General features: G+C 46.9%; 2 protein-coding genes across 3 annotated transcripts in view; one reads left to right on the top strand and one right to left on the bottom strand.

Annotated features, from left to right (window-relative positions):
* Positions 1 to 9184: 9184 nt before the first annotated feature.
* On the bottom strand, positions 9185 to 17952 carry LOC138661688 (F-box only protein 27-like). 2 transcript variants are annotated; one of them, XM_069746542.1, is made up of 7 exons: positions 17815 to 17952; positions 14081 to 14512; positions 12398 to 12509; positions 11971 to 12066; positions 11034 to 11172; positions 10746 to 10806; positions 9185 to 9504 (listed from the first exon to the last, which is right to left on the bottom strand). In XM_069746542.1, exons 2-7 carry the CDS (start codon positions 14493 to 14495, stop codon positions 9410 to 9412), a joined length of 918 nt encoding a protein of 305 aa, XP_069602643.1. In that variant the 5' UTR covers positions 14496 to 14512; positions 17815 to 17952; the 3' UTR covers positions 9185 to 9409. The 2 variants fall into 2 exon arrangements, with proteins under 2 accessions (XP_069602643.1, XP_069602642.1); XM_069746541.1 differs by lacking the exon at positions 9185 to 9504 and having other exon boundaries at positions 9847 to 10806.
* ACP7 (acid phosphatase 7, tartrate resistant (putative)) overlaps positions 17873 to 21536 on the top strand; it is a 50871-nt gene continuing 47207 nt past the window's right edge. Inside the window, exons 1-2 of the mRNA XM_069746540.1 lie at positions 17873 to 18010; positions 21088 to 21224. The gene's annotated coding sequence lies outside the window, so the exon portion shown is untranslated. The remainder of the gene's footprint in view (positions 18011 to 21087; positions 21225 to 21536) is intronic.

Genomic DNA, 21536 nt, shown 5'->3' with positions numbered 1-21536 from the left:
AGAAGGAAATGCCAAAATGCCTGAAGTCCAGTGTCAAGTACCCACAGTCAGTGATGGTGTGGGGTGCCATGCCAGCTGCTGGTGTTGGTCCACTGTGTTTCATCAAGGGCAGGGTCAATGCAGCTAGCTATCAGGAGATTTTGGAGCACTTCATGCTTCCATCGGCTGAAATGCTTTATGGAGATGAAGATTTCATTTTTCAGCACAACCTGGCACCTGCTCACAGTGCCAAAACCACTGGTAAATGGTTTACTGACCATGGTATTACTGTGCTCAATTGGCCTGCCAACTCTCCTGACCTGAACCCCATAGAGAATCTGTGGGATATTGTGAAGAGAAAGTTGAGAGACGCAAGACCCAACACTCTGGATGAGCTTAAGGCCGCTATTGAAGCATCCTGGGCCTCCATAACATCTCAGCAGTGTCACAGGCTGATTGCCTCCATGCCACGCCGCATTGAAGCAGTCATTTCTGCCAAAGGATTCCCGACCAAGTATTGAGTGCATAACTGAACATTATTATTTGATGGTTTTTTTGTTTGTTATTAAAAAACACTTTTATTTGATTGGAGGGGTGAAATATGCTAATTTATTGAGACAGGTTTTTTGGGTTATCAGGAGTTGTATGCCAAAATCATCAGTATTAAAATAATAAAAGACGTGACAAATTTCAGTTGGTGGATAATGAATCTATAATATATGAAAGTTTAATTGTAATCATTACATTATGGTAAATAATGAAATTTAACACTATATGCTAATTTTTTGAGAAGGACCTGTATATACAGTCCCTCTATGCACAGCCCCATCCGGCAGTACACCAGTCCTCATCTATATATTTATTTTTATAGCACCATTGATTCCATGGTGCTGTACATGTGAAGGGGTAACATACAATACACAAATAGAAATTACAATTAAACTAATAGTGAGACAGGTACAAAGGGAAGAGGACCCTAATCTTGCGGCCATTCATTCTACAGCATAATGGGAAAGGAGACAGTAAGTTTGGGGGTCTCCGCCGCTGTGGTGTTGGTGAGGCAGCAGCATGGTCATTGAAGGTTGTAATCTGTTCTGAAGAGATGGGTTTTCTGCTTGAAAGCTCCAAGTATAGAAGATATTCGGAGGTGTTGGGGCACAGAATGCCAGAGGATGGGGGATACTCGGGAGAACTCTTGCAGGCAATTGGATGAGGAACATACGAGAGTTGAGGGAAGAAGGAGGTCTTGGGAGGAACAGGGGTTACATGGTGGGAGATTAGTTCACAGATGTATGGGGGAGACAGATTATGGACGGCTTTGTAGGTCAGGGTTCATAGCTTGAAGTGGATACGTTGGGGAATTGGGAGCCAATGAAGGGATCTACAGATGGGAGAGGAGGAATAGCGAGGAGAGAGGTGGAATAGTCGGGCAGCAGAGTTAAGGTACCGTCACATTTAGCGACGCTGCAGCGATCTAGACAACGATCCCGATCGCTGCAGCGTCGCTGTGTGGTCGCTGGGGAGCTGTCACACAGACAGCTCTCCAGCGACCAACTATGTGAAGTCCCCGGGTAACCAGGGTAAACATCGGGTTACTAAGCGCAGGGCCGCGCTTAGTAACCCGATGTTTACCCTGGTTACCAGTGTAAATGTAAAAAAAAAAAAAAAACACTACATACTGTACTTACATTCCGGTGTCTGTCCCCCGGCGCTGTGCTTCTCTGCACTGACTGTGAGCGCCGGCCGGAAAGCAGAGCGGTGACATCACCGCTCTGCTTTACGGCCAGCCGGCGCTGACAGTGCAGGGAAGCAGAACGCCGAAAAACGCGACAGACACCGGAATGTAAGTATGTAGTGTTTTTTTTTTTACATTTACACTGGTAACCAAGGTAAACATCGGGTCACTAAGCGCGGCCCTGCGCTTAGTAACCCGATGTTTACCCTGGTTACCAGTGAAGACATCGCTGAATCGGCGTCACACACGCCGATTCGGCGTCACACACGCCGATTCAGCGACAAAATAAAGTTCTGGACTTTCTGCTCCGACCAACGATGTCACAGCAGGATCCAGATCGCTGCTGCCTGTCAAACACAATGATATCGCTAGCCAGGACGCTGCAACGTCACGGATCGCTGGCGATATCGTTGTTAAGTTGGTCAGTGTGAAGGAACCTTAAGGACAGAATGAAGAGGCAGGAAGGCCACAGAGGCATGCACTAGTATCTTACTAGATTTAGGAAAGGATGAATTCTGGAAATGTTATCGGCAGGTGGCGGCATGGGCTTGGATGTGCGGTTTGAAAGACAGGGCAGAGTCAAGGGTTGTTCCAAGGCAGCAGATTTCTGGCACAGGGGAAAGCATGGTATCATTTATTGAGATCGACAGATCAGGTAGAGAAGATCCGCGAGATGGAGGAAAGAGGATGAGCTCAGTTTTGTCTATGCCGAGCTTTAGGAAGCGAGAGGAGAAGTACTCTGGGATTCTGGACAGCAGAGAGGTGACATCTGGGCCAGAGAGGTAGATCTGAGGGTCATCAGCACATAGATGGCACTTGAAGTCATGGGACTTAATGAGTTGTCCTAGGCCAAAGACGTAGATGGAGAAGAGTAGGGGTCCAAAGACAGAGCCTTGAGGAACCCCGATAGAGAGAGGGTGGGATGAAGTCATGTGGAGAGGTATGAGGAGATCCAGAAGAGGGCACGGTCTGCGATACCGATAGAAGAGAGGATCTGTAGTAGGAGTTCATGGTTGACTGTGATGAAGGCAGAGGGCAGGTCTAGAAGGAGGAATATAGAGAAATTTCTGGTCCCTTTGGCAGTAAGTTGTTGGTAATTTTGGCTAAGTATGTTTTGGTGGAATGGTGGGGGCAGAAGCCGGATTGAAGGTCATCAAAGAGTAGGTTGGATGAGAGATTGAAGTAAAGTGTGGATGAGCTTTTCAAGTAGATTTGTGGCAAACGGGAGAAGTGATATTGGTCAATAGTTGGATGTGGAGTTCAGGTCGAGGGATGTCTTCTTCAGGATGTGTGTAATTGTGGCATGTTTAAAAGCAAGAACAGTTGTGGCCAAAAGTTTTCAGACTGACAAATGTTGGTTTTCATACAGTTTGCCGCTTCAGTTTTATAGCATCAACGTGCATTAACTCTAGATAGTAACGGAGAGTAATCAGATGAATTGGCAAAAAAATTCAAAAGTAATTCCTTGATCACAAAATGCTGCCACCAGTTTGTGTGTAGACCATTAAACTTATGGCCGTTTTCCCACAGACTCTGCAGGACGTGGAATGTCCTCCGTAGCCTGAAGGATTCCCCACCTCTGAGCTCCCTCTAAGAAAACTGGAGCTCCTTTTAAATGGAGTCTGTCAGCACCTGCAATCACTTTTTTGGGACACTGGGATACCCTGCTGATCATGGTTTATTCTTCACTTTTCTACAGCAATTTGCTTTTTTGGGGGGGCTGTACTATTTGTGCCTTAGTCTGTGTTTTGCACCATTTTTTAGAGTTGCCGTTTGGATTTTTTTTGCTTCTTTTATTTTCTGAAATTGTAAAAAAAAAAAAAAATCTGCATTTTTTTTTTTTTTTTAAATTTTGCAAAAATATTAGAAAACCACAGCAATTGCACCTTCACAAATATTTGGTATATGCTAATAGAATGAGTGTGGTGTGGGGGGGGGGGGGTAAAGCTTCCAGATCATCAATGTAAAGAAAAAAAAAAAAAATAGTTAATAAAAGTACCGGTAGAACACTTTCCTAATTTAGAATTTTCCTTATTTAAAAAGGCTTGTAAAAAAAAGAAACACAGCTCCTCTCCCCCAACTCCAGTCTTGCGGATGCTGCACGGCGCCTTCTAGATTGGCGTTGTTGGGAGGAATCAATAATCTGCCGTTTTGGAGCAGGTAGAAAACTTAATTTGAGTAATTCTAATCAAAATATTATTAATTTAATAAGTCAACTGACTAGCAGGAGCAGCTCCAGTCTGCACATTACGGGCTGCCTTATGGTGACGCCATTCTAGTCTCCACCTCACCGGTACACCCGCACCGCGGCCTCCTGTTATGCGCTCCGTAGAAAGATGGCGGCTCTCCCCCTTGCTGTGACATCCTCCTTCACGGCCCTCTGCTAGGAGTGAGGCCTGAGAATCTGGGTAGGGATCAAGCTTCCCATAATTAGTGATCGCAGCTGCAAAAGCTAGGAGGATCAAAACCAATGCAGAGGACCAGGACTCAGGGGCCACTGGTGATGCTCAGGGTGGTGTGGTGTAGGCACGGGCGAGCTTTTAGTTTGTTCAATAAAAATACTGAAAGTTTTTTTTTTTTGAAAATCACATACTGAATTGGCTTCCAAATGAAAAGTCATCAAATGTCTCACTGCTGGGTCCCCCACTCACCCCACAAATAACCTGCCCAGCAAAAAACTGGGTGCACCTGCTTGTTCCTTCATCACCAGATAGTTTCCCATTTTTGCAAAATTGTTTGGATTTTTTTTATAGTAATGCATATACCAATTATTATTTATGTATATATATATATATATATATATATACACACACACACACTGTATATATATATATATATATATATATATATATATATATATGTTTAGTGGTTAAGAAAAACTCTGAAATTTAAAAAAAAAAAAATATGATTGTACAATAATCAATTGTTATATATTGACCTAAAATTAAAAAGTAAACATTTATGGTTAGTGGTAAAAAAAAAATAATCCGGAGTTTGTGTAGGAAATATTTATTTATTTTTACTCCATATTCTGATCCTGCAATTTTTCTGTGGATGGAGCTTTTTTTCCCGCCGAGCTGTAGTTTTATTACTACTGTTTTGGGCTACACTTGATGTTTTGATTACTTTTTATTGAAATTGTTTTGCCATTCTGGAATATATATATTTATAAAATAATGTAAAATTAGGATAAATATTTTTTTCCTGTTTATTTTTTGATTTGGGAAAAGCGGTGATTACAAACTTTAATATTTTGCTTAAAACTTTTTTTTTTGCTGTTGTTTCCTGTAGTCCTATAGGGTAATATGAGTATTCTTTATTTTCTTTCTTCTTTTTTTTTTATATAGCGCTAACATATTCTGCAGCGCTTTACAGTTTGCACACATTATCATCGCTGTCGCAATCTAAATTCCCTATCAGTATGTCTTTGGAATGTGGGAGGAAGCTGGAGAACCCGGAGGAAACCCAGGCAAACACGGAGAGAACATACAAACTCTTTACAGATGTTGTGCTTGGTGGGGTTTGAACCCAGGACTCCAGCGCTGCAGGACTGCTGTGCTAACCACTGAGCCACCGTGCTGCCCACAGTATATAGGAAAAATGACTAATCTGACACGTAGCCTCGTCACAGGCACGCCGACCCTTCAGCAGCCCCTGCGATTTCATGAGCGCCAGAATGATTGCACCAAAGAAGCTGTGATCGACAGCGGCATTTAAATCGGCATCGATCGGAGCAAGCTCTGGTCGCTGCAGTTAGCAGCAAGTGCCGGGTATGTGACGGCTCCAGACATTGCTGACCCAACCAGGTCCACCAGGACGTCCGATGTCAGGAAGGGGTCTCCGCTCTCAGGTCAGATCAGTGACCATAGCATAGCTTACTGTGCAGGAGAAATAATCCTACTCTTATATTGTAGGGGAGCTCCAGATTTTGCCGTGTGTTGGGGTCTGGGGATTATTCACACTGACGTGATGTCTCTCTGACCTGACATGTCTTTTGAAGGAAATCGGAGCCTCGTCTTCTTCCCTTGGAGATGGGGTAGGTGGATTTTTTTTTTTCCGTGCGTGGTCTTGCTCAGTTTAGTTTCTACATCAGGATCTGTCTGCCATCATCTCCTGTAAGTGACAGGAGTTCAGTAAGATAACCACACTGGAATCCACTTCCCAGCATCCTGTTATTATCAATGAGGAGGAAGTAGCTTGCTTCTCCTCCGAGACGTGGCTGATTGTAGAAAGCCGGGCAGAGACCCCAAAAAGGACACGGTTTTCCCACCGCTTCACTGTAGGAATCTTTAGTGGTCGCATCAATCAGACCACTGCCGATCGGTGAGCAGTGACAGATCCTAGCCGTGTGCCACCAGCATGATATTGTCTAGCCTGAGATGACTGTCCCAAGACCCAACCACCCCAACTGGGAGCTTTGGCTGGAGCCCCTCGTTTTAAGGGCGTTGTTTTGATTCGTAAGCCTAAAACCCTCCACTGGACGCACCGCCAGTGTACGTGTCTGCAACGGCAAGGAGGTGATATGCTTTATACCAGGAGATGGACCCAATCTACAGGAACATAACGTAGTCCTGGTGGAGGGCGGCCGCACACAGGATCTCCCGGGGGTCACACTGAAAATAGTCAGTGAAACCTATTACTGTAACCTTGTGAAGTAGTAATGGCGGCCATCACTGAGGTTATCATTGCTTGTGTGCGCCCTGATTGTCAGCAGCAAACTGTACACTATGAAGGTTGGTCATAGCAAGAGTTACAGGTCCATCTTGAGGAGGTGTGCAAGGCTTTCTCCATGGTTTTGAGAAATGTATATTTGTACTAAACATATCAACATTTTGTATTATCCTCTAGAGCTGCACTCACTACTCTGCTGGTGCAGTCACTGTGAACATACATTACATTACTGATCCTGAGTTACATCCTGTATTATACCCCAGAGCTGCACTCACTATTCTGCTGGTGCAGTCACTGTGTACATACATTACATTACTGATCCGGAGTTACATCCTGTATTATACCCCAGAGCTGCACTCACTATTCTGCTGGTGCGGTCACTGTGTACATACATTACATTACTGATCCGGAGTTACATCCTGTATTATACCCCAGAGCTGCACTCACTATTCTTCTGGCACAGTCACTATGTACATACATTACTGATCCTGAGTTACATCCTGTATTATACCCCAGAGCCGCACTCACTATTCTGCTGGTGCAGTCACTGTGTACATACATTACATTACTGATCCTGTATTATACCCCAGAGCTGCACTCACTATTCTGCTGGTGCAGTCACTGTGTACATACATTACTGATCCTGAGTTAAATACTGTATCATACTCCAGAGCTGCACTCACTATTCTGCTGGTGCAGTCACTGTGTATATTACATTACTGATCCTGTATTATACTCCAGAGCTGCACTCACTATTCTGCTGGTGCAGTCACTGTGTACATACATTACTGATCCTGAGTTACATCCTGTATTATACCCCAGAGCTGCACTCACTATTCTGCTGGTGCAGTCACTGTGTACATATATTACATTACTGATCCTGAGTTACATCCTGTATTATACCCCAGAGCTGCACTCGCTATTCTGCTGGTGCAGTCACTCTGTACATACATTACATTACTGATCCTGAGTTACATCCTGTATTATACCCCAGAGCTGCACTCACTATTCTGCTGGTGCAGTCACTGTGTACATACATTACATTACTGATCCCGAGTTACATCCTGTATTATACTCCAGAGCTGCACTCACTATTCTGCTGGTGCAGTCACTGTGTACATACATTACATTACTGATCCTGATATACATCCTGTATTATACCCTAGAGCTGCACTCACTATTCTGCTGGTGCAGTCACTGTGTACATACAATGCATTACTGATCCTGAGTTACATACTGTATTATACCCCAGAGCTGCACTCACTATTCTGCTGGTGCAGTCACTGTGTACATACATTACATTACTGATCCCGAGTTACATCCTGTATTATACTCCAGAGCTGCACTCACTATTCTGCTGGTGCAGTCACTGTGTACATACATTACATTACTGATCCTGATATACATCCTGTATTATACCCTAGAGCTGCACTCACTATTCTGCTGGTGCAGTCACTGTGTACATACAATGCATTACTGATCCTGAGTTACATACTGTATTATACCCTAGAGCTGCACTCACTATTCTGCTGGTGCAATCACTGTGTACATACATTACTGCTCCTGTATTATACCCCAGAGCTGCACTCACTATTCTGCTGGTGCAGTCACTGTGTACATACATTACTGCTCCTGTATTATACCCCAGAGCTGCACTCACTATTCTGCTGGTGCAGTCACTGTGTACATACATTACTGCTCCTGTATTATACCCCAGAGCTGCACTCACTATTCTGCTGGTGCAGTCACTGTGTACATACATTACTGCTCCTGTATTATACCCCAGAGCTGCACTCACTATTCTGCTGGTTGTTGTGAGTTCTGTGGCAGAGCTCCCTCCTGTGGTCACAGGTGGTACTTCGGCTGGTTCTCTCTGTGAGCTTCTGTTGGTGGAGGGAAGTGGTGCTGCGGCTTCTGAGTTTCCTCCCTCAGGTGATCTGGTGAGGTCGTTAGGTGCTTCTCTACTTAACTCCACCTAATGCTTTGATCCTGGCTTCCTGTCAATGTTCCAGTGTTGGACTTGCTTTTCCCTGGATCATTCCTGTGGCCTGCTGCTCTGCATAGCTAAGTTCTTCTTTGCTATTTGTTTGCTATTTTTTCTGTCCAGCTTGTCTATTTTGTTGCTGGAAGCTCTGGGACGCAAAGGGTGTACCTCCGTGCCGTTAGTTCGGTACGGAGGGTCTTTTTGCCCCCTTTGCGTGGTTTTCTTTAGGGTTTTGTGTAGACCGCAAAGTTACCTTTTCTATCCTCGCTCTGTTAAGAAAGTCGGGCCTCACTTTGCTGAATCTATTTCATCTCTACGTTTGTCTTTTCATCTTAACTCACAGTCATTATATGTGGGGGGCTGCCTTTTCCTTTGGGGTATTTCTCTGAGGCAAGGTAGGCTTATTTTCTATCTTCAGGCTAGTTAGTTTCTCAGGCTGTGCCGAGTTGCATAGGCAGAGTTAGGCGCAATCCACGGCTGCCTCTAGTGTTGTTTGGAGAGGATTAGGGATTGCGGTCTGCAGAGTTCCCACGTCTCAGAGCTCGTTCTATGATTTTGGGTTATTGTCAGATCACTGTATGTGCTCTGACCGCTATGTCCATTGTGGTACTGAATTGCCTTTCATAACAGCTGGTGCAGTCACTGTGTACATACATTACTGACCCTGCACTGATAATAATATCCAATGTAAAGTCCTATTTGATGTGATACTCTTATATAACACTAGGTGCACCCTCCCTGATACAAGATACACATTTTCAGAATCCCAGGTATGACTGTCACCTCAGGAAAAGGGAGCGGCTAAGAGAGCAAAATGAATATAAAGTAATTTTATTTTATTAATGACATAATAAAAATACGTAATTAAGATTCAAGAAATGTGCAAAAGGAAAAGGAGGGACAAGGCACTGAAAAGTTAATGATTGCTACATAGTAAAACAGTGTCTTCAAGTTCTTTGGTGGTGTGAACGGGTTTCTACAGACTTGTTCGCTATGCAGGTGGCCCATGTGTTTCTGGTTCTATAATTGTTCACTTGTTTCTACAAGACTGGGGAGTTCACCACTCCTCTGTGGGTCATTTGCATTGTAGCTGTTCCATCTCGCATGTTCCACATGGATATTTTCTCTCTGAGCCCTGTTCATACAGGTACTATACAGATGATCAGGTTTTTAAATACATCAGATAGGGATCATATACATTAGATAGGACTGCTCTATTATGGGTATACCTTGGTGATTGGTGGAGCAGCTTAACATATGTTTTTTTGCAAAAAAAAAAGTAACTAAACACCCTGTATTTTTTCATTTTTTGTCTAGCACTTGCTTATTTACTGTGACTTTTTTACAACAGAGTATTTTTTACCTCTCTGTGCGCTTTTGTGTTTTCATAGTAAAACATGTGGACAAAATCATGAGGAGCTCAATGAAAAAACACTGCAAGGTAATGAGACCAAAGGCCAATAAAAAAGGACATTTCAGGAAATCCAACAATATCCATATATTAAAGTGATAAAGAAGATATATATATACACAATGAATCAATCAAGTAAAAACGTGAACAGTTGCAATAAAACTTTTTTTTTTGCATATATTCATATAGTAGTTTGTCTATGTTGAAACCCCACACATGAGTACAATGTAGCACTGACTCTTAATGCTGGGATAATTGGTTACCGAGATTATCTCCTGCCATAATGGCATAGTAGAGTAAGCACATGTGCATCTCAGCCCCAGTAAGGACTAAACCATTACGTCTCCCTAATGGTTTCAGATGTCTCCCTAGCCTGACCAGATCCCCAACTCCGTTTGCTGTCTGGGATCACATGAAGGATCTACACAAGCGACATCCATAGAAGATCTGTGGTTGGTTCTCTATAATGTTTGGAACAACCTCCTGCCCAGCGACATCCATAGAAGATCAGTGGTTGGTTCTCTATAATGTTTGGAACAACCTCCTGCCCAGTTCTTTTTCGTTCATTCACTTTGCATTTTGGTAATTGGTAAGAATAAACCATTAGCACTTCTATTTACGAAAAAATTCTCATTTGTAGACTGTGAGCCCTCGCGGGCAGGGTCCTCTCTCCTCCTGGACCAGTCGTGACTTGTATTGTTTAAGATTACTGCACTTGTTTTTATTATGTATACCCCTCCTCACATGTAAAGTGCCATGGAACAAATGGCGCTATAATAATAATAATACTAAAAAATACAGAGAATTATTATCATATATATTTTCAGCGTTAAAAACAGCATAATCCGGCTCCAGGTGACAATTCGGGGCTCATGTACAGGGTTCGAGGTTGTGACACTTCACGGTGACGGATGAGTTTGTGATCCGAGCTCCGTACCATCCTTTCCAGAATTTTGTGTCTTTACCTTTGTGTTTAAATTTCACGTATCGGACGCTGGGTCCATAGTGTCGGAATTCGTAGGAAACCTGAAGAGAAAGAATCACAAGTAACTGGATATTACTAAACATAACAGAAAGAAGTCGCCCATAGAAGATGACCTAGTATTGGGGTCTGCAGTGTAGGGGGCTGGCTGATCGCCTCATTTGAATCGGAAGGCTGGTCCATTTATTCATCAGCCGTGAAAGGGGTCTGGCTTAGCGATTCCAATGAGCGGTCAGCACCCTTCACTATATATGATCTGACTGTATCCTACCTGGTGATAACGTGTGTCGTTCCACTGGGGGATGGGTTCGGGGGCCAAAGAAAACTCCTTTAGTACAGTATTTTTATTTGCCGCCAACAGTTCCACATTTATCCGATAGACACAGCCGCAGTCATGCCGTCCGGCGTACCTGCAGGAAAGCATCCAGGCTTCAGCGGCGGTAACCCATTAATGTTCACGTTACCATATAAAGTATTAATTAATCAAAAACAAAGAGGGACAAAAATGGTGAATAAAAATACAAAACATAAATCCACCACTGTTTTTTTTTTTTCATTATTATTATTCCAAACTTTTAAAGATTTTTTTATTACTTTTTATTGCATTTTATTATGGAAAAAATGCAAAGAAAAATTCTCACCTTCATCTTATAGAATAAATATGGTATGTAGATTTTTTAATTATCTTGGGTATTTTATTACATTTTTGGAGAAGGTGATGGCGATTTAATTTATTTTTGTGATCCTCAACCTACTGAACAGCCGTACAGCCAGCTCTTCCCTCTCCTAGTGTATCCTCACCCACCCCCTGCAGACTGTGAGCCCTCGCGGGCAGGGTCCTCCCTCCTTATGTACTCGTGTGCCTTGTTATCTGCTCATGTTTAATGTATTTGTCTATATTTGCCCCGTATTCACATGTAAAGCGCCATGGAATAAATGGCGCTATAAAAATGTATAATAATAAATAAATAAATAATAATAATTTTTAATATATGTAATTATTTTCCTTAGGGGAGGAGTTTATTGGTAAATTGTTGACCTCGTATAAAATGTTGCCACATAGGACATTACTAGGGGGCTTCAGTAAGCCCCCGCTGATTTTCTTTGGTGCTGGCTGTACAGCGCAGCTGCCGCTCACTGGACGGAGCATTTACTCCATGCAAACAGCTGTTCCTACGTCGGCGTGTAACGGGAATATAATGACCCACCAGTCCGAGATGCAGATGCTGGGCTGGTGCACGTCCAGGAAATGCTCCGACAGTCCCTCCTGTAACAGGTCTATGGTCTGACTCTTCTTGCACCACCTGTAGGGAGGTATACGGTTAACGTGCGTTACGACGCTCGGACTCCTGCCTATAGACAAGCAGCGACTGTCTACATACGAGCAGCGCTGGTTTATGACCCGTCCACACTGTATGGGAGCAGAACGATCCTTCAGCCCCCGTACGGCACGCATGGTGTCTGCAGCACGGCCCCCGTCTACATAGGGCACTGTGAGATTTAATGGCTGGACGGATTACACCGGCCAATGATCGGGATCGTACATGGCTACGAACGCTCAACTCCCAATTATCGGGTCACGTAGATCAGTATTTAGTTCCCAAACTGTCAGCAGAAGGCCAAGTGATTACTCACCCGAATGAGGAGACAAAGCAGGTTGGTCTCTCGGCACCTTCTAGTTCTGAACAGTTGGCCTCCACCTTCCATCCGTCCCCTCCATTTGTAACGTCCCAGTATTTCAGTTGTTCTGCAGGAGACAGGAAATCAGATTTATACAACATGCGGAGCACGGTGCCCACGAATCCATCAGTCTGTCCCAGTTTTAGCTGCATTGAGGCATAAGTCTGTAGCGCCGCGTACTCTCCCATGTCGGTCTAAGGTGGCGCCGTTTCTTCTGGTGGAGACCGTCTCCGGGGCCGGTCAGTGTCCACCATGACTGAGCTCTAATCATCACACGCAGAGATGGCCTCGTCCGGGGGGCTCTGACAGCACAGACCCCAGCAATCTGTTAGGATGGGAAGGGGATGAGTGGACGGGGCGTTCCTCAGAGAAGCGGAACGGCGCAGACGTGCCAGACACAGACCGGACCCTAATCTGACCGAGATGATGATGTTCTGTTTGAGCCTGTGCCATCCCTGGTGACGGTTTGGCACACGGTGCAGAGCGGGTCTCCCCTGAGTATATATGGCACGCGGTGCAGAGCGGGGTCTCCCCCGAGTATATATGGCACTCGGTGCAGAGCGGGTCTCCCCCGAGTATATATGGCACGCTTTGCAGAGCGGGTCTCCCCCGAGTATATATGGCACGCGGTGCTGAGTGGGTCTCCCCCGAGTATATATGGCACGCGGTGCTGAGTGGGTCTCCCCCGAGTATATATGGCACGCGGTGCAGAGCGGGGTCTCCCCCGAGTATATATGGCACGCGGTGCTGAGTGGGTCTCCCCCGAGTATATATGGCACGCGGTGCAGAGCGGGGTCTCCCCCGAGTATATATGGCACGCGGTGCAGAGCGGGGTCTCCCCCGAGTATATATGGCACGCGGTGCAGAGCGGGGTCTCCCCCGAGTATATATGGCACGCGGTGCAGAGCGGGGTCTCCCCCGAGTATATATGGCACGCGGTGCAGAGCGGGGTCTCCCCCGAGTATATATGGCACGCGGTGCAGAGCGGGGTCTCCCCCGAGTATATATGGCACGCGGTGCAGAGCGGGGTCTCCCCCGAGTATATATGGCACGCGGTGCAGAGTGGGTCTCCCCTGAGTATATATGGCACGCGGTGCAGAGCGGGGTCTCCCCTGAGTATATATGGCACGCGGTGCAGAGCGGGGTCTCCCCTGAGTATATATGGCACGCGGTGCAGAGCGGGGTCTCCCCTGAGTATATATGGCACGCGGTGCAGAGCGGGGTCTCCCCTGAGTATATATGGCACGCGGTGCAGAGCGGGGTCTCCCCTGAGTATATATGGCACGCGGTGCAGAGCGGGGTCTCCCCTGAGTATATATGGCACGCGGTGCAGAGCGGGGTCTCCCCTGAGTATATATGGCACGCGGTGCAGAGCGGGGTCTCCCCTGAGTATATATGGCACGCGGTGCAGAGCGGGGTCTCCCCTGAGTATATATGGCACGCGGTGCAGAGCTGGTTTTTTCCCAGTATTATCTGGTAAAGTAAATTGTGTCATTCAACTATTTCCACTATTTAAATACAAGCCCTCATATGGCTACGTAGAAGGGGAGGAAAAAAAAGTGCAGACAAGACAAGCGGCTCCAACGAGAGGGGGTTAATACAGTTCCGTACGAGAAAGTGGCCAAATCTCAGCCTCACCTGCACCAAAGGGGTTTCGCAGCAGGTTCCTTGAAAACGGCGTCTTCAGATAAACCCTCGGCCAGGAGATGTCGGGACACATTTCAGCTGCGAGGAGAAGCTCTCTTCTATGATCTCGCTCACACTTTATCCTCCACATGGAGGGCGAGTCCACCAGACGTCTCCAGCGCCGGCTCACGAGTCTACAGCGGAGGACCAGGTCCCGCGCCCGTACGAAGCTGAGGATCAAGAGGAGGATCTCCTCCGGGAAAGGCTCCAGGTCCATGAAGAATGCCACATGTTGTGGTCTTTGTACGGCACTGTAAGCCGAGGACGTGGATTTACCTCCCTGGTACGATGTGAGCTTAGCTGGCGGCTCCTCCCGGGCCGATGTGGCCTGATCTGGTGGCAATTCCTGGGATCCGCCCTGACCCATCGTAAAGTGATCAGCGCCTACCGAAAAAGAGAGGAAAAAAGAAAATGGTTACAACACGTACATGAAACACACACGTCTGAATGAGGCCTTAAAGGGACTGGCGACACCGTGGCAATGGCGCTGGCACGGGAGGCGAGGATAGGCTTCACGTGTCCTAGTAGTGGACAACCCCATAGAGGAGTCTGAAGTCTCAAAACGCCGCTGTAAGACTATGGTCACACCATGAGTTTTTGTAGCTTTTTTATGCAAATTAAAAGCTTTTTTTCGTGTAAAAGCTAAATCTCAGATTTCACAGATCTCTTGCAGACACTTATTTTTATTTTTCCTGACTAAATTGGAAAGCTACCACGTGTCAATGCTTTCAGTGTTTTTGCAGCATTTTTTCTTTTTTACTCATAGAAAGCAATAAATGAAAAAAGAAAAAAAAACACAGTAAAAACTGTTTTCGGTGAAAACTAACTTTAATAAACATGTGCTGCTGACAAGCGACATCATCCGCACACAAAAAACAGAAGCAAAAAAAAAAGGCAGTAAAAGCGGCTATTTGTGAGTACGGTAGTTTCTTTACTGCCCAGAGCAGGACGTCCTGCAGAAAAAGACACTGAAAACGCAACGTGTGAACACAACCTATAAACTGGGGGATGCCACCAATAGACCTTCACAATACCCACCCGTGACAAGACGCCGGCCACACACATCCCCCCATGACAAGACACCGGCCACACGCGTCCCCCCATGACAAGACGCCGGCCACACACGTCCCCCCATGACAAGACGAGGGCCGGTGATGCCCCCTCTGTGACAAGACGCCGGCCACACACACCTCCCCGTGACAAGATGTTGCCTGGCGATGCCCCCTCTGTGACAAGACGCCGGCCACACACACCTCCCCGTGACAAGATGTTGCCTGGCGATGCCCCCTCTGTGACAAGACGCCGGCCACACACGTCCCCCCATGACAAGACGCTGGCTGGTGATGTCCCCTCTGTGACAAGACGCCGGCCACACACCCCCCCCCCCGTGACACCACGCTGGCTGGTGATGTCCCCTCTGTGACAAGACGCCGGCCACACACACCTCCCCGTGACAAGATGTTGCCTGGCGATGCCCCCTCTGTGACAAGACGCCGGCCACACACGTCCCCCCATGACAAGACGCTGGCTGGTGATGTCCCCTCTGTGACAAGACGCCGGCCACACACACCCCCCCCGTGACACCACGCTGGCTGGTGATGTCCCCTCTGTGACAAGACGCCGGCCACACACGTCCCCCCATGACAAGACGTAGGCTGGTGATGTCCCCTCTGTGACAAGACGCCGGCCACACACGTCCCCCCATGACAAGACGTAGGCTGGTGATGTCCCCTCTGTGACAAGACGCCGGCCACACACACCCCCCTGTGACAAGATGCTGGCTGGTGATTTCCCCTCTGTGACAAGACGCCGGCCACACACACCCCCCTGTGACAAGACGCTGGCTGGTGATGTCCCCTCTGTGACAAGACGCTGGCCACACCCCCCCCCTGTGACAAGATGTTGGCTGGTGATGTCCCCTCTGTGACAAGACGCTGGCCACACACACCACCCCGTGACAAGATATTGCCTGGTGATGCCCCCTCTGTGACAAGACGCCGGCCACACACGTCCCCCCATGACAAGACGCTGGCTGGTGATGTCCCCTCTGTGACAAGACGCCGGCCACACACGTCCCCCCATGACAAGACGTAGGCTGGTGATGTCCCCTCTGTGACAAGACGCCGGCCACACACGTCCCCCCATGACAAGACGCTGGCTGGTGATGTCCCCTCTGTGACAAGACGCCGGCCACACACGTCCCCCCATGACAAGACGTAGGCTGGTGATGTCCCCTCTGTGACAAGACGCCGGCCACACACGTCCCCCATGACAAGATGTAGGCTGGTGATGCCCTCTCTGTGACAAGACGCCGGCCACACACACCCCCCTGTGACAAGATGCTGGCTGGTGATGTCCCCTCTGTGACAAGACGCCGGCCACACACACCCCCCTGTGACAAGATGTTGGCTGGTGATGCCCCCTCTGTGACAAGACGCTGGCCACACACACCTCCCCGTGACAAGATCTTGCCTGGTGATGCCCCCTCTGTGACAAGACGCCGGCCACACACGTCCCCCCATGACAAGACGCAGGCTGGTGATGTCCCCTCTGTGACAAGACGCCGGCCACACACGTCCCCCCATGACAAGACGTAGGCTGGTGATGTCCCCTCTGTGACAAGACGCCGGCCACACACGTCCCCCAATGACAAGACGTTGGCTGGTGATGTCCCCTCTGTGACAAGACGCCGGCCACACACGTCCCCCCATGACAAGACGTAGGCTGGTGATGCCCTCTCTGTGACAAGACGCCGGCCACACACATCCCCCCATGACAAGACGTTGGCTGGTGAAGCCCCCTCTGTGACAAGATGCCGGCCACACACGTCCCCCCATGACAAGACGTTGGCTGGTGAAGCCCCCTCTGTGACAAGACGCCGGCCACACACACCCCCCTGTGACAAGACGCTGGCTGGTGATGTCCCCTCTGTGACAAGACGCCGGCCACACACACCCCCCTGTGACAAGATGCTGGCTGGTGATGTCCCCTCTGTGACAAGACGCCGGCCACACACACCCCCCTGTGACAAGATGCTGGCTGGTGATGCCCCCTCTGTGACAAGACGCCGGCCACACACACCTCCCCGTGACAAGACGTTGGCTGGTGAAGCCCCCTCTGTGACAAGATGCCGGCCACACACGTCCCCCCATGACAAGACGTTGGCTGGTGAAGCCCCCTCTGTGACAAGACGCCGGCCACACACGTCCCCCCATGACAAGACGTAGGCTGGTGATGTCCCCTCTGTGACAAGACGCCGGCCACACACACCCCCCTGTGACAAGATGCTGGCTGGTGATGCCCCCTCTGTGACAAGACGCCGGCCACACACGTCCCCCCATGACAAGACGCAGGCTGGTGATGTCCCCTCTGTGACAAGACGCCGGCCACACACGTCCCCCCATGACAAGACGTCGGCTGGTGATGCCCCCTCTGTGACAAGACGCCGGCAACGGGCTCACTCTCCCTCCACACTGGTGAGTCTCCGTATACGGGTGTCCAGCGGAAGCGTGCGATTGCCTGCAGCGGTCACATGCTGTTGTGGCCATGTGAATACAGGGCGCATGCGTACAATATAGAGCTGCTGTCTGGAACAGGGAAAATAGGCAAAAACTGTAAAAGCGTCACATCCTGGGAACCGTTGCCATGGTAACAGCTGCGCCTGCCCGTCAGCGCTAGATACATACGTGTTCTATGACATCAAACGCAGCAGGTGCCTGAGAAGAAGCGGTCACGCCCCGGGCTCCGGGCCGCGCACCGGTGACCGTTACCTGCAGGGATCAGACACGCCGTGTACACTGTAAACACGGATACCGTCTTGTGACCGGAAAGTGAGGGGCGCCGCGGCGCTAATGACGTCAGGGCACAGGGAGACGCGCTTGTGTGAGTGGAAGCAGGGAATTGTGGGAGTTGTAGTTTCTGAAGTTCTTCCAACTTTTGCGCAATGGAACCAAACTTTTGGGGTCTACTCTGCACTTGGGGGGGGGGGGGTCTGCACTTACTTGGGGGGTCTGCACTTAGTGGTGGTCTACCCTTGGGGGGGGGAGGGGGGTCTGCATTCTGGTCAGGAATTTTGGCGGTCATAGTCTTGCTGCATTCCTTGACGCATATTTATTAAAAAAAAAAATGGCGCAAGAGATTCATGAATTTTCTGCAAAGGCAAGAATGTTTTTTTTTTTTTATCTTTGTGTTTAACCTTCTTTTGCAACTTTTTTGCCCCCAAAAGTTGCCCAAACATGTCTGGGGCAGAGGACATTCCCCCGGAGAACGACTCATTTATCCTTTGCGGGGACGGACTAAACTGCATATTGGGATGATGGGATGATGGGCTGCAATACTAGACTCCACCACTAGATGGCAGCACATTTTACAAATGCAGCCCACGAAATGACTTCTTGTAATATAGGAAGAAGGGAATTCAATGGAAATACTTAAATGAATCAGAACATCCACAGGGCTGGATTAAAGTTTAATAATAGAATTAGGGAAAAAAGATTGTAACTATATGGGATTATGTGTAGAATATCGGGTTACACACGCCTGGTGATATATCTCATCAACATTTCATAGGAATATGGGTATAATTATTGATCTGTATGGGGATTATGGGTGAAATATCACAAATACACATGCCCAGGAACATATTTCATCTACTTCTGATAGGATTATGGGTATAATTATTGATCTGTATGGGGATTATAGGTGATATATCATGAATACACATGCCCAGGAACATATTTCATCTACTTCTGATAGGAATATGGGTATAATTATTGATCTGTATGGGGATTATAGGTGAAATATCACAAATACACATGCCCAGGAACATATTTCATCTACTTCTGATAGGATTATGGGTATAATTATTGATCTGTATGGGGATTATAGGTGATATATCATGAATACACATGCCCAGTGTCATATTCGATCAATTCCTGGTAAGAACACGTATGTGTACAATTATTGTTTTATATGTTGATTATTGGTAAAATATGATGAAACATTTCATTAACTTCCGGTAAGAATATGGGTATATTTATTATTCTATATGGGGTTATGGTCAGAATGCTATGGATATACAGATCCTGTAACCTATTTGCATCTGACAGGACTACATGTCCATTGACTTCTCCCACCCCTGGCATCATAGGTCTTTGACCCAGTGTTCCCACCTCCTTATTAGGCCGGCCATGTCATAGAGATGAGCAGTCTTGCACCATACTTCTTGCTTATATACCTATATTATATACATTGTTCTTTATAGGATGTTGGATCTTTTGCAGGATTTTATTGGTTACTTAGGTTTGTTGACATCAATAACTTTTAATGGAGATATATAGAATTTTTTAAAAATAACTTTTAATAAAATAATAGGTTTTATCTTAACAAAAATATTTGGAAATGGAACATGTATTTTAGTGTATACTGGTCTCTAGGTTAATACGAAGGCCATCATAACAAATCCAACAAAATAGCTTTCATGGAACAATAAATGATCCTGCTTACGTTCACATGTCTGATATAGGACTCGGTATTGCTTCTTCGTCAGTAGGCAAGGCATAATTGAGTCTTATGTGCCTGTTTTCCATCCAGGTTCACTTGAATGGGAATGGAAACTTTCATATTGATCCCCGCTATACAGGGCAGATTTTTTTTTTTTTTTGTGTGGCTGTTTCTGTGCTGCCACTATCATCCTCTATCACCTATAATACCCACAAAGAACCATTATACCCATATTCCTATCAGAAGTAGATGAGATATGTTCCTGGGCATGTGTATTTGTGATATTTCACCCATAATCCCCATACAGAACAATAATTATACCCATATTCCTATGAAATGTTGATGAGATATATCACCAGGCGTGTGTAACCCGATATTCTACACATAATCCCATATAGTTACAATCTTTTTTCCCTAATTCTATTATTAAACTTTAATCCAGCCCTGTGGATGTTCTGATTCATTTAAGTATTTCCATTGAATTCCCTTCTTCCTATATTACAAGAAGTCATTTCCTGGGCTGCATTTGTAAAATGTGCTGCCATCTAGTGGTGGAGTCTAGTATTGCAGCCCATCATCCCATCATCCCAATATGCAGTTTAGTCCGTCCCTCTTTTGCGACACATTTTTCAACTTTTGTAAAGTTGCAAATAATGAATCGGGCTGGAAACCCCACGTTACCCCCAAACTCTGCCCCCCCAGTGGTGAGAACATAACACGGGCTTCAGATAAGGCGCAAATGAAAGGAACAATTTGATGGAAACAAAACAAAAAAAAAAAGGCGCAAAACACTAAAAAACCTCAATAAAATCAGGCAGAAATGCAATAATGAGTCACCGGCAGACACAGAACATATGTGCAGCACACAGTGTGGACGTGGTGGTCCGGGGCCGCTCACCTCATATCCTCTCACGGCTCCTTACCGTCCTTCCACATATTCCGTCTCTTGCCCCAATGTATAACCTCCTCAGGCCCCATTGTATAACCTCTGGTTTTGTGTGGGGGGGCAGGTATATTCTCTGTGTGGGGGTATTTACTGTATGAGGTTATTTACTGTGTGGGGGAAATTTAGTGTAATGGAGAAAAGTTTTTCGCACACAATTTGGGGGAGCAAGGAGGACAGTAGGTGCAGACACAGTATGGTGAGTGGGGGGGGGGATGGGTGCGGATACAGTATGAGGAGTGAGGGGAAAATAGAAGCGGACATAGTATGGGGAATTGGGGGATGTGTGAGGAGGCAGTATGGAAAGTGGGAGGGTAAATGCCATAGGGATGACCCAGTGTGTGAGGACAGTGTGAAGAGGGGGAGCAGTGTGGAGAACATGTACATAAGAGGGGCAGTGTGGAGGTCATATTTTTGGCAGAGAACATAGTAAGGAGCAATCATTTGTTCAGGGGCTCGGTGTAAGGCAGATATTTTTATTCAGAAGAATTATAATGACACTTGTATCTTTAAGGGCGTCGTGTGGGGATGTGCTGCAGGAGACCGGAGAAGATGGAGTTCTGCAGAGACTGGTGGATGAGAAAACTCATCATGGGGTCTGATGAAAAAGAAAATAAAGAGAACGACCCCAGAGACGACGTCATCTATCAGGTACCTGGATGTAAATGTTATTTGTGATACTAATTCTCATGTTTTAATTATGTTAGGAGCATTAAAGGGGATGTCCAGGTTTGTGATGAGCCTGCATTCATTCTATGTGACTGCAGACTCCTGATTTCTCACAGTGCGCCCTGCATACTGTCAGGATTCTGTCGTGCTGGCGATTTACATATATGCGGTCACGGACCGACTAGACATGTGTGGCCTCACTTAATGAAAATGAATTGAGCGAGGCCGGGCACGTCTAGTCGGAATGTGCCCAGAAGTATACAAATCGTAGACTTGTGCAAGGGAGAATCTTAA

Source organism: Ranitomeya imitator, chromosome 2 (assembly GCF_032444005.1).
Source record: "Ranitomeya imitator isolate aRanImi1 chromosome 2, aRanImi1.pri, whole genome shotgun sequence".
Lineage (NCBI taxonomy): Eukaryota > Metazoa > Chordata > Amphibia > Anura > Dendrobatidae > Ranitomeya > Ranitomeya imitator.
This window is presented reverse-complemented; position numbering and strand designations above follow the sequence as displayed.